The 14,093-nt window shown below is 36.6% G+C and overlaps 1 protein-coding gene across 4 annotated transcripts in view; it reads left to right on the top strand.

The window, feature by feature from the left end:
- The window catches only part of LOC122093840 (uncharacterized aarF domain-containing protein kinase 2-like), a 14,155-nt gene extending 8,343 nt beyond the window's left edge, over positions 1-5,812 (top strand). Inside the window, exons 5-6 of one of the 4 annotated variants that reach the window (XM_042664369.1) lie at positions 4,093-4,215; positions 4,983-5,433. In XM_042664369.1, the coding sequence (XP_042520303.1) occupies positions 4,093-4,212 (120 nt within the window). In that variant the 3' untranslated portion in view covers positions 4,213-4,215; positions 4,983-5,433. Of the gene's footprint in view, positions 1-4,092; positions 4,508-4,982; positions 5,434-5,495 lie in introns of those variants that run through there. The other 3 variants (XM_042664368.1, XM_042664370.1, XM_042664367.1) reach the window with 3 other exon arrangements.
- Positions 5,813-14,093: the final 8,281 nt, after the last annotated feature.

Consider the following 14,093-nt stretch of genomic DNA (forward strand, 5'->3'; position numbering starts at 1 on the left):
CAAAATAAAATAAAATAAATAAAAAAGAATAAAAAAGAAAAAGAACAACTGTTGGATAAAAAAGAATTAAAAAGAAAAAGAACGACTGTTGGATGAATCAGCATTTGTCAGCATTAGATCCCATCCTTCTTGGGACTTTGGCCTCATAAGCCATATGCAACTCAACTGCATATCTCAGCAATAGAGCAGCAGAGAATCTGGCATCTTCAACATGCATGCTGGTTTGTTTCGCTGCATCAGCAGAAGCATGGTGGTAATGTGGAAGAAAGACATTTTTTTTTTTTTTTTTGACAAACCTTACATCTTGATACAGCCATTTATTTGTCTGATGTGACATAGGCAAAGTTTGCAAAGATCCAGCTTTTCTTTGATTTTGATGCTTGACAAGTGCCATATGGTGCCTGTCCTACAGAATGCCAAATGTCAATCATGCCTTTTATGGGGTTTATTCTGTTTGATGGTTGGAATGAGGCACATAGATTTCTGCTTTCCCTTCTTTATCTGTCTAATTTCTTTGTATAAAGCCATTTTGATGCAGTTCAGTAGAACAAGAAGGCCAGCAGCAAACCTGGCCATTGGATTGGGGTCTAAGAGTGGGCCAATCTATTTAATTGATTGTCCAATGAGTTATATGGTCCATGGGCTTAGTGTTTTTAAGTTTACTATTATAATGGCCAATTCTATTAAGCCCAAATATTAGGTGTTTAATCAAAGATTAAATTATCGGTATCGGTCGCTATATTGCCCGGCTAAAATTAAGAAATGTATCGGAGGGTATCGTATTATATCGGAGATACGTTAAGATACACTAAAGATACGCACATAAATGGATATGAAACACTTTTTTATACATTTTCGCATAAAAAAAATAATTAAAAAAGCTATATATAACATAAACACTTAATTGAGAGTATCGCACTAAGAGTCCAAGGTTTGTAGTTGTGTCATAAATGTAAAATCCTTGTTCCCAACCATGATTTCCACTTTAGTTAGAGAGAAAAATGGTTGGCAGCAACTTTGGAACAAAAATCTCTCAAAAAATCTTGTTTTTCTGAAAAATAACCCATCTTGGCCATTATATGACCGTAGCACAATGTATCGGTATGTATCGGTCGATACATACCGATATGCACCGACATACCGAAATGTAAATTTCACCTCGATTTTTTAATTTTTCATAGAGTATCGGTACGTATCAGTGCGTATTGTAGGATACATATCGATACAAAATGATTTTAAAAATTCCATGTATCTTATAAGGGCCGATATAGATACGTATCGGCTGATATGGTACGATGCATACCGATACTTTAAACCATGGATTTAATGTGCATACAGGATTATTGTTAGTTTCTATTTTAGTAAGTTGTATTCATTATTTTAGTAGTGTTTCTAGAAGGTTGGACAGGTGTCCTACATTCCAGCTCCTAGTTTATATGTTGTTAAAGTTCTAGAATAGTTTTTATTTTGAAGAAGACTTAAGTTATAATTTTCCCTACCATGCATTGGGGTTTCCTTTTTTGCTTATATCATTGAAGTTATAAATAAAGAGCTATTGAGGAACTTGGATTTTGCCTCTTAGGTTCAGTGGTGATGCACCTCCAAACCTGTTGTGGTATTCAACAGGTTGGGACTGGTGGTGATGCCCTTCCTGCAGGCTTATTGGCGATTCTAGTTCATATCCTTTTCCCTTCCTCTTAACTTGTCCTATCTTCTTTCTCTTCTTTTTCTTCAGTTCATAAGGTCAGTTTCTGAGTTTTTACATCATACTGCTCGTAAGAACAACCATTCCTGATTCAGCTTAGTACTTGCTCTTCAAATCTCAATGGTAATCTGTACTGGTTCATTTTCTTCATATCTGACTTCTATTTTGGGTTTAGCTTTGTCTTCGGTTCAGGGTTCCATGCTGGTTCTGAAGTCTTGTTTGACCAGAAACACTGGTTCATTAGCTACCTGCTTGTGCTGTCCTCAGAACCCTGCTGAGCTGAAGTGTCCTACTGCAGTGCCAATAGATTCTCAGACCAGTTACTAAATTTCTGAGTTTCCATTGCTATATCCAGCAGAGTTTCTAATTCAGTAACACTGAACTGCAGGCTCCTAAACTCGGTTTCCATTTCTGGAATGTTTATATTTTGATTGGCTTCTAAATTCTGAGCGTAGTGCTATTTCTTGTCAATTACTAATTCTGTTTTTTGGAAGTTGCTATTTTCTGATCACTGCCTTATCTCCATATCCATTGCCAAACTTTGAAGGATTATTCCTCTCCTTTATAGTGCTACTTGACCAGGTTTTCAAAGCCATCAGATCAGTCCATCTCAAGTTATTAAAAATCTCACTATTCTGGTCCCAAGGTTGTGGCCTACGATCCTTAGCTGTGGTTTGCATCTGAACCTACTGTTTGGTTAACCAGATTACATTATGTTCCCTAAATTTTATATGTAACTATCGTACTGTAGCAATAAAGTAACAAGTTCATGCCTATATTATCTGAACTCTATGATATAATGTAAGCTTCTCATTGGCATCTACTAATTCTTCTAAATGATTTTTCTGAACTTTCATGATACCAGATATACTTTTGAGTTCATAGGTTTGTAAGAATCATTCTTCTATAGATAGAATTTTTTGGCCATTAAAATTTCGAGAACTCCAAAGTCCCTTTTAGTTTTGGTGGTTGATGTCGCAATTTTTTTTTGGGCGATCTCATATCAGTGATTGGCACTACTTGCTCCAAAGTTTTTTTTTTTGGCTAGATTAAAAGGATTAGATCTCTCTCCATAGGCTGTGTTTTGGTCACACGACATCCCTACTGGCAGTGGAACGTACTCTATAGGCCTACTGTCCACATCAACCTCTAGTCATTTGGCAAGTTTCAGCCCTAAATGAAAGAAAGATTTAAAAAATACAGACAATGATATTTGTTGATGTGTGTCGATATACATTGCTGTAGCATTTATTTAATTTCTCGAGCTTTTGGGAAGCGGTGTAACATTGTATCAGAGCCAGGAGGTTGGGTGTTTGATCCCTATTAAGTGTGAGGGGTTTGGGTTTGGTGTTGCTGTGTCCCTATGCTTTGTGCCCCTTGGTGCCATGTGGTGGCGCCACCACGTGATAGTGTCACTTGTAGAGCATAGTTTGGGCCTGCACCGTAAGTGTTGATGTGTGTTGATATACATTGTCATAGCCCTTATTTAATAACTTGAACTTTTGGTATAAGAGGTTGTAACGATGTTGATGTAGAAGTGCAACCCTAAAACGATGCAGAAGATAATGGAAAACCAAGAACAAACAATGCACACAGATTTACGAGGTTTGGCAAGATTGCCTACATCCCTCGTGAGATGAGATATTGCTTCACTATCGATGGAGAATAGTGTTACAACGCTCATCCCTCACACTCTCAGTATTGCTTACATTACAAAGAAAGAAACCTTCGCTACAAATATATAGCGAAAAACCCTAATCCGGAAAGTACACAATTGCCCCCAAAGAAAAAATTCGAGCAGCCCCCCTACACCCCTTGCAACCCCCACGGCCCACTAACTGGCTAGCGGGACCGCCATCCTGCCTGTCGAGGTGCTTTACTAGTACTCCCTGGATTAAATTGTGATGGAATACAAGACATCGTACACCAACAGTTGAAACAGTTGGACCCCTATAAATATACAACAAAAATTCACTCCATGGTGGGTCATGCGGTTGAGATGACGAAATTTGCACATGTTTGATCTATCATCCAATGGTCAAGTGGCCAAAACATTTGTCCATGTGGTAGAAATCTGTGGCCTATGGAAGGAAGCAATATGTGCAAGCTGTGGAGGAAATTTTTTTTTTTCTTCCCATTAATAGAAAATGGATTTTTAATGTAGTTTTTGAGATTGTGGTGTATATTATTTTGGTTTGAAATTATAAATATCTTGTCAGAAAGATTTTGGTGTCTGCTTAAGGTGCATTGCTTACATGGTATGCGATAAATTACACTGTTACTGTCTTATGAATTTTATCGTGTGTCATGGTCAAGGATTGAATAGAAGGTAGAACGTTAAAGATTCTCAAGTTTTCAAAACTTCTGACTTTTTGCTCTTTTGGTAGGGCTGGCAGAGGAAGCTTGACCCAGAATACAATGTGTTGCACACATTGCAGACACTGCTTTTGAAAGCTGACTGGGAAGAATCTCTCATCTACACAATTGAAGGACTCATGGCCCCATAGAAGGTGCTCATCTCTTTTCAATTTTCTCAAACAATTTTTACAAAGAAAGTTAAAAACATAAAAAGATACATATCTTGTTCTTCAGAAATAACAGTCTGCATCTGTAGTCTATTTTTCTCCTTTTCGTTGCTCCAACTTTTGCTTTTGGATAGTTGTCTTAGTAGACAAGCTATGCCTTCTGTATATTTTCATATATTAATTGTTTTGAGTGAGTATCATGTTAATACTCTATCACAAACAATAATAGTGAAGAAGGGATAGCAGATGAAATAAAAGCATTGTTGATTTTTTTTTCCTTCTGTTTTTCATCCTGATTTGTAGATGTGCATATCAATTTCCTTTTGGTTCTTGACTATGCTTGCAAGGCTTCAGTTTGATGCATTTTCTGTCAATCATGGCCAAATTTCAACTTTGGTATCAGGATATGTGGTGTCATTTCCGTACAAATAAAATAATGCCTTTTTTTTGGGGGGGGGGGGTGTTGGGAGTTGGGACTTGTAAACTCTCCTGGATTTCACAATCAAATAATGATATGGTAGAAACTCTAATCATGTATTGAATGTTGAAATCAAATGTGTAATAGTAGGTTGCATGTGTAGCTGCATTTTGGTTTAGAATTTGCTCCATTCCCTACATAGTATTCTCTCTGTCTCACGAACTATTTTTTTCAGGGGTTGGGGGGGGGGGGTTTAGGAAGCACCATTTTTCAGATCTTTGTATTAGGAGTCAATTTTTTGTATTGATTTGATGCACATCATTAAATCTTGAAGCTGGCAGTGACTTGAAAGATAAACTTAGTTTAAGTTACTGAAAGCATGTCACAGTGGACAATACACTATAACATTGTGATTTATGAATAACGACGAAAAGGAAAAAAGAGAATTGGCTGAAGGGTTTTTAAGGAAGTCTGGAGACGCCAAAGAATCTGATACCAACAGGATCCATCCTTTATGTGGAGAGGAATGTCCTTGTTTTGGAGGATCTAGTTGGGGGCATCCTTAAAAATGTGTAAGATATAATTTGCTTTTTCACAAACAATTCACAGGCGCATGGATTTGAACATACTGTAATTTTATGATCCTCTGCTTGCTTCTTTATTGTTATGCAAAGTTGATGGGGAAGAAATATTGGGGATATTTTGTCATGCAGAAACTCAACATACTAGCCGAGTGAATTTTTTTGGATGAAAATGACAATGTACTTTGATCCGTTTTACTTTTATTTTGCAATTGTTCCAACCACAGTCTATATGACATCATCTTATTTATTTGTTGTACTTTTAGGGTTAAAGTTACCCAGGACCAGTTATCTTGATAGGCTTGTCAGGATGCCCAAGTGCCTGTCATTTGATAGATCAGATGGACCCAAATTTTGTGAGATTGGTAAACCTCAATGTTCCCTGCCTCTGTATAAGTTTCAGCCCAAACCTGTTAGTGAAGTAGCAAATTAAAGTTTTGAAAATCTTGGATTACAAGAGGGTGCAAGAGCATTACATGGGTGGTTGTAAAAATGTAGGGATGCATGCCAATACATGGGGGTATTTGATTATACTAGGTCCTGAAATTTGACATGTGGTTAATCTAATTTTAGACTTATCTAACCATCAGAATGGTCATGTCATCTTGTCCTATGGCTAAAGATTGGTGAGCCACCGTGATAAGTTGCCATTTTCTTAATGCAAAATGAGAATTTCCAGAATGTTTGGATTCCCCACTCTAAACATGTTGATTCTAGTGATAAAGAAGAGGGGTGGGATTGTGCATCTAAATGGAACTGGGAGGTGTTTGGTCATATTGACCACCTTAAATCCAATTTTTTCTCCCATCATTTGTCTCCGGAGAGTATGTGACCCCCCTTTGATGATGGGTCCGAATCAAGTGAATGATTCTCGTACGATGTTTGATCTACACTTGGACTCAACTTAATCTCCCTCTTCTTTTAATTGGTTTTTATTTTGAGTGGAGTCCAAGTGTGAATCAAACATCGTATGAGAATGATTATCGTACGAGGACCTGATCCGCACTCTGATAATTTGAGCAACACCTTTAACAAGATCCATTGGATTTTAAAAGTTGAGGAATTGTTTTGACTCCAAAAATTCAGACATTCCAATATCTTGGATGGGGATCGAAATTCCCAAAATTTACCACACCATCTCTAGGGTCACACAAGAAAACTCGATTGTATCCTTTTGGAATCTGGGGAAAGAGTCATGTCACTTAGAGCCAACTTGCCTCATTACTATCCAACCTCTTCACTTCTCTAACCCATCTTCATCGAATGCCTCTTTCCTTCTTTGGGTAATCTTGATTTTTTCCTCTTAACATCTATCCCCTCTTTCTTTTTTCTTGTAAGACATCTATTCCCTTTTTCACCAAAATAAAAAAATGTTGTTTTCTCTCTTGGACCCTTTAAAGCATTTGGTCCTGATTGTTTTCAAGCCATTTTCTTTCAACATTTTTTAGATCTTTTAAACACTGATTTTGTAATTTTGTTTCGAATTTTTTCCATGATTGATCTTTATTCAAGGCACCAATCATACTTTTATTTGTCTTATCACAAAAAAGGACAACGTGTGCTGTGTTGGGGATTTTAGACTTATCAGTCTGTGCAATGTTACAAGTTTGTGGCCAAAATTTGGCCACAAATTTTGGCCACATGGTTAAAACTCAACTTCACAGATTTATTTCACCATGCTAAGCTACGTTTGTCCCTGACTAATAAATAACCAACAAGGATTAAAGTATCGGTATCGGTTGTCATATCGGTCGGTCAAAATTAAGATACGTATCAGAGAGTATCATATCGTATCGGAGATACACTAAGATACGCTAAAGATACACATATAAATGGATAGGAAACATTTTTTTAAACACTTTTGCATAAAGAATTTGTTAAAAAAAACTATTGATAACATGTATTATGCATAAACACTAAATTGAGGGTATCGTACTAAGAATTCAAGGTTTGTAGTTGTCCTATAAATGTAAAATCCTTGTTCCCAACATTGATTTCCACTTTAGTTAGAGAGAAATATGGCTAACAGCAACTTTGGAACAAAAACCCTTCAAAAAATCGTGTGTTTTCTGAAAAATTACCCATCTTGGCCATTATATGACCGATACTCACCGATACGTATCGATACTCACCGATACGTACCGATATATATCGATACTCACCGATACGTATCGATACTCACCGATACGTATCGATACTCATCGATACGTATCGATACTCACCGATACGTATCGATACTCATCGATACGTATCGATACTCACCGATACGTATCGATACTCATCGATACGTATCGATACTCACCGATACGTGCCAATATATACCGATACGTATCGATCGATACATATCGATACTCACCGATACGTACCAATACATATCGAAATGTATATTTTACCTCAATTTTATAATTTTCATAGTCGTATCGAGGCATATCGTATCGTATCGATGTGTATTGGTGGTGTATTGATGCATATCGGTATGTATTGTAGGATATATATCAATACGAAAGGATTTTAAAAATTTCATGTATCGTATCGATGTGTATCGTATCGATCGGCTAAATTTAAGATACGTATCGGAGGGTATCATATCGGTATCGGAGATACTTAAAACCATGATAACCAATAACATCATCATTTCCCAAGAAAATCTCCATTCTCTTAAATGGAGAAAAGGTAAAATTGATTTTGTGGCAATCAAAATGAAAATGGCTGAAGCCTGTGATAAACTCGAATGGGGTTTCCTGAGAGCCATCTTTCAATAGACAGCCTGATCAACCATATCATTAGTACCCTTTCCTTCTCTATCAAGGTTAAAGGGTTGGCTTTCAATAATTTCTTTTTATCCCAGGGCATTTGTCAAGGATGCCAACTTAGTCCCTTCTTGTTCATTGTGGCCATGGAAGGCCTCTCTAGATTGCTGGCGGCCTATAGAGATCTGAACCTTTTAAAGGTATCAAAGTATAGAGATTTGCACTTGAAAGCACACACTTATTTTTTGCCGCTGGTACTTTCATTTTTTGTCTGGCTACCTATGAGGACCTTTCTACTATCAGATGCATCCTTGATTTGTTGTCAAATCTTTCCGTGCTTACAATAAATTTTGAAAAACGTGGAATGGCATTTAGCTCCAATATTAATTGAGAAACCAAGGATCATGTCTGCCGGACCTTAGGAATTAAAGAAATGAATCAGGGTGCTTCTTACTTGGGAACGGGGCTTTTTCACCTAAGAAAGAGAACAAGAGCTTTCAGATTTGACTTTGATAGAGTAAGTCAAAACTTAGTCTCTAGAAAGCCAATCTTCTCCCCTATGTGGGAAGAAATGTGCTTTTACAATCGACTTTGGCTGCTACCCTTCTTATCTAACATCTTGTTTTGCTTCACCTAAGATTACTTGCAGGAAGTTCGATTCTATCTACCTTTATTTTTGGAATGGTGACAAAGACAATACCAATAATCTATACCTTATTGGGTGGCATAAAATCTACATACCAAAGACTCAAGGTGGTCTGGGAATTAGAGACTCCAAAACCCAAAATGAAGCTCTTCTTCTAAAGTTAAAATGGAGAATGATCACCAATGAATAGAGCTTAGGGATCAAACTTCTTAAAGCACAATATTTTCATAAAAGATCAGTATTTGACAATAAAACCCTGAAAATGCGAGGATCTCCTTGTTTGAACAATATTGCCATCATTCTACCTACTCTAAGTTCAGTGGTCTTTCGGAAAATAGGTAATGGCAACAACACCTTTCTTTTTAATGATAGATGGGTTCCAACTACACAAATAATGTTGTTGATATGGCTTGTGTTACTAACACCCCCATGGCTGAACAAAGTCAGTGACATCATATGGGAAATCAGTGGAATATTGGATTGATAAACTTTGTGCTACCATTGTCTATTACTAACTCTATTATCAAAATTCCAATCTCCCTTGACTGTGATTGATGGCAGAGCCGTCTTTCCAAAGAGGGAACCTCACTACTAAGTTAGCTGTCAAGTTTCTCCTAACTAATTCATTGACAAACTTCAATTGATTCTCAAACAGGTGCTTATGCTCCTCTCCTTGCTCACAATGGTGTGCTTTTTTTGGAAACTTAATCTCCACCCCAAGTTTAAGATCTTCATTTAGAGAGCTGCAAATGCGGGACTCCCCACTAAGGACAGCTTGGCTAAATGGGTGGATATTGACACATTATGTGTGTTTTTCCACTACCAACAAGAGTCTGTGTGGCATGTCTTATTTTAGTGTAAATTTCTTAGAAGAATATAGGCAGCTTGCCCGTTGGGTTTCAAAACCTGAGTTTTTTCATTTCCCTATCATTTAATAAGGTTCTTGTGTATTGTTTTAATTCTCTTGATATTTCTAGGAATGAATTGCAATCTTCAATTTACTGTCCATCATATGTTACCACATATGGAAGCATAGGAACCAAGTCCTTTTGGTTCACAAAACCCAAACCCCACCCTCATACTCGAACAGACTGAGTTTTGGACTGTTAACGGGACCCATAATAATCCCTTTGCAGGTAGGGAGAATTCTCCCTTTCATCAACCTATGGCCAATACACCCCCACCACATAAAAAATGTTGTTTCGCTATAACTGCCCTCATCGATGAGGGAAAAATATTTTCTGGATTGGTTTTCTTCTTCTTTCTCAATTATCAGTGTATCTTATCTCAGGCAAATTATTTGTTGACAGAACAAAGTGGTGAGACAACTATAAAGGAAAAAGGGATGGAGGGTAAAAATGGTGTGGAACGACATGTGAGAATCTTCGATGTATATATAACTAATCATGAACAATTAACCTCATGACCTTGGGTGTCTATACCAGTCCAACTAGATTTGGAGGATTTTACAAATCGCCCAACTTTTTGTATAAAATATAACAACTTACTTATGTCTAGGTTGAAGGATATGACAAAGCAGGCCATGACTCTGATAAGATGTATAAACACTGTTAATTAGGGTTTCGGTATTTATAAAAGTTTTTCTTTGAATAAAATGTAAATCTGAATGCTATTCTTCAAACCAACCAAGGAAGGTAATAAGTATCTTCTCTCTCTCTTTCTCTCCCCCCTTATTAAATGATTTCGCTGTCTCATATGTACGAAAAGATATTTGTGGCTCCTCTTGTTTTCTCACATATGCTGTTTGCTTAGAAAACTCTCCCTCTTAAAATAGAATGTCTTAACTTATACTCAAAAAGAAAAAGTGAGCATTAAGTATAGGATCAATCTTCTTCCAATAAGGTAGAAAAAACATTTAATTGTACACTTTAAAAATTTTTAGGAAGTCAATCATCTCCACTTGATCCATAGTGAGTTATTGGATAGCATCCATCGCAGGCATGATTTGAAGTATTGGTCTAGGATGGGGTGTGTCGGTGGATCTGAATCGGTATTAACACTTCTATGTTGTAATTTGGTTGGAGTCAAAATATATTGGTGTATTCCATGATTTTCATCTATCTATGGTTAACATTTCAGATCATCCAACCATGGATTTAGGTATTGGTTTCGAATCAATTATTTAAACTCTGTTAGAGAGAGAGAGAGAGAGAGTTATCCCAATGTTCACTTTGTTTAATTTTTATTTATAAATAGAAACTCTTTCTTGTAAAAAAGAAAAAAAAAACTCTTTCAACAAAACGACCAAAAAGAAGACATCATTACTCTTGAACAATATCTGAGTATTTGTTTTTCCACAAGTCTTTAGAGTCCGAACTCTTAGCAAGAGAAGCAAGTTTGGGACTGGGAATAATAGAAAACTAATACCCAGATCTGATTATAGAGTAGTCTTTCCAGAGAACTCGATCGGTAACACTATCATTACACTTTTAGGTCATCCTTTTCAAGCTCAATTCCCAAAGAACAGCGGCTATGCCATTCCTAATAATCATATCTAATGTAATCCATGATATTAAAAAGAAAGAAGCAAGAAAGAAATTTTAAAGTTAAAGGTGGTCTTAAAGTAAAGATAAGGTTCTCCTAAAAAGCATCTTCATAACCACTCTCTCTCTCTCTCTCTCTCTCTCTCTCTCTAATTCAAAATTTTGAATTAGAGTCTATAAGTAGCTCTATGTGAACAAAGCCCAGTTACAAAGAAAAAAAGCAAGGAACATCAAACAACTACTCCTGAAAAAGCTCTCCAATAACCTTAAAAAACCATGGGATTTGTAAGCTTTTTGCAAGAATGATTGTGGAGGATCATCATCTTGTATTTGTCTTCCTAAATCACCCTATAATGTTTGTTAGGTTTCTCTTCTTTTTGTTCATCTCTCTTGTTCTTCCCCCCACCCCAACTTCTTTACCCTTTGTTTAGTGTGGTCACTGCTCAGTACTCAGTACTCACTAGTCATCATTTGAAACAGGAAAATAGTTAATCAGAGACTATTGTTTAATCATTGATCATTAGGAGGTTGAGGAACTGAGGACGTGATGTAGTGAGAAAAATATTGTCCTATAAACAAATTTTAATGATAAATATAGAGAAATTAGAAAGGTCAAATCTGTGACTAAACTGCTCATCTGCCCCCACTTCCTCTTTTGTGCACTCTTTCCATTCGATTTTAGCCCTTTTTATCTTCTTTCTTTTGCTCCATTTTCCTAAAGTTGCTGCTTTTGCTGTCACCCAAGACCCAAGAAAGGACTATTGTCTGTATTTTGTACTACCGTAGGTACCAAACCACATAGACTTTTGACCTTTGGTGAATGGTGGTCCAGAGTCCAGACTCCATACTCCAGATTTTCTCCCATGGTCAACTTAAATGCCAAATATGCCCTCCTTTTTTGGGGTAAAATTTTATTAGATACCCCTTAGGGTTTCTAAGTACTATTACCTTAGTAATTTTTTTTTTCTTTTGAAGGATCCACAGATGGGTAAAGAAGCCACAACATACTTGAAAAGTATAAAAATACTAATAGTTTGGTGATATGGACGCCGTCGATGGGTTTTGATCAACCAAGTCCCTGAAACACTCTCCTAAGGGAAAAGTGCCAAATACTCATAAATAACAAATCTCAAATCACAAAATACCTTAGATGTTCTCTTTCAACTTAGCGTGCTATTGGATTATGAGCAGAGTTGTACGATTTGATATCTTTATCAATATTGATCAGCATCAATATCAATACCTAACAATTATAAAATTGATGATGATAGTAAAATGAACAAAAATATAATATGATATAAATATATGTGAAGGCAAAAACATCTAATACAAATTGATACTTATTAGTATCAATATTCATTTCGGAACTAATCAATACCCAACCTAATATTCTGCACTAAAACAATGATTTTAAGCAAGAGACAAATTAGTGCAATGATTTTAAGCAAGAGACAAAGTTCTCTATTTGAGAGCGGCCCCTGTACCACAGACGCATGGGCCTACAATGATCAAGGTACCCCTCCTAAAAGTATGCACCCTAATGTGTAAGTGCAAGGGCCGTTTTCGAATTGAAAACACTTGCCCTTTGTTAAAGAGAAAGTTCGACTATTGCGGGAAGGGTGTATTTTAGTCAATAGAGGAGCAGATAAACTCCATTCTGAATGATTTACTTTTTACATTTTCTTTTACAGAGGGAGAAGAGAGAGAGAGAGAGAGAGAGAGAGAGAGAGAGAGAGATCTGGAAAAGGAAAACCACATCTGAGGCCTGACGCCATGAACAATGGGGTAACCGTGGAAGATGGGTCAGATTGTGGAAAAGGATAGCTACCACAACAGAGAATCTTCTGTGGGCCTTTGGCTGGTACAGCTTTCTTTCTTTTCTCCATGCCAAAAGCCCACCACCACAAATGGTTTATCACCATGGATTTAGCTGCCAGTATCGGGTTTGGTACCGGTCAATTCCGAAACTGATATTTATATTATCAATATCGGTTTATATTGATGGTATATGATATTTTTGCCATTAAGGGTATCAATACAAATAATTTTTTGGGAAAAAGAATCCTCCCAGATTAGTGTTCCTTATGCCTAGATATAAGTATGTGTGAAAAGACTCAATTGCCCTATATATACTGAGTATTTTCACTGTCACACAGTAGATTGTGGGAATGCTAGCGTAGTCCATAATTTTTATTTAATCATTTTACACTCCGTTTGTATGATATCATCGATCATGTTTCGATCAAATATCGATATTGATGTCAACTGATACTGATATATAATAGATTTGTTATCGCTTCTTAAAGCGCTGCTTATGAAGGAGCCTGTCCTTCATCCATTGTTCAATGAAAGAGTCTTAATCATGGGAAATTGACCAAATTTGGCATCAACCCTACAAAAAAAAAGAAGAGGAAAGGTAGTTGATTTTTTAATTCGGTGGGAATTAAGGAAGATTAAAAACCAAAAAGAGAAGAAGGGGATAACCAACTTATGGGTTCTCCCAAGAGGTAAACAAAGGGAAAACACGAGCTCGAATAACAAGAATATGAGTAGGTTGAACTATATCTAAGGCAAATGAAGAACTCAAAACCCATTAAAATAAGTATTAATAAAGAAACATTCTGAACAATAGTTTGAAGTTCAGGGAAGACGAATCTGATTTGCCATTACATTGATCACCTACACAAAATTGAAAAAGAACATCAAATAGAAGATATAGTTATCCACAGCCCATCGAAAGATCAGAATACACCTTCAGCAATATTTGGGGATATCCACACGATAGCAAAGGCAACAGTCACATTGAAACAAGAATGAAGATCCAAAATAACAAACCCATTCTCATCGGTCTTCTCTATGGGATTGAAAGATTGGATTGGACTTTGAATGGACTATCTGATCGGATTCTTAGAATCATGTTTGTGTCCCCAATTGCATTGAACTCATTTTTCCCTAAAACAGAGG

This window comes from Macadamia integrifolia, chromosome 11, assembly GCF_013358625.1.
Source record: "Macadamia integrifolia cultivar HAES 741 chromosome 11, SCU_Mint_v3, whole genome shotgun sequence".
Classification (NCBI taxonomy): domain Eukaryota; kingdom Viridiplantae; phylum Streptophyta; class Magnoliopsida; order Proteales; family Proteaceae; genus Macadamia; species Macadamia integrifolia.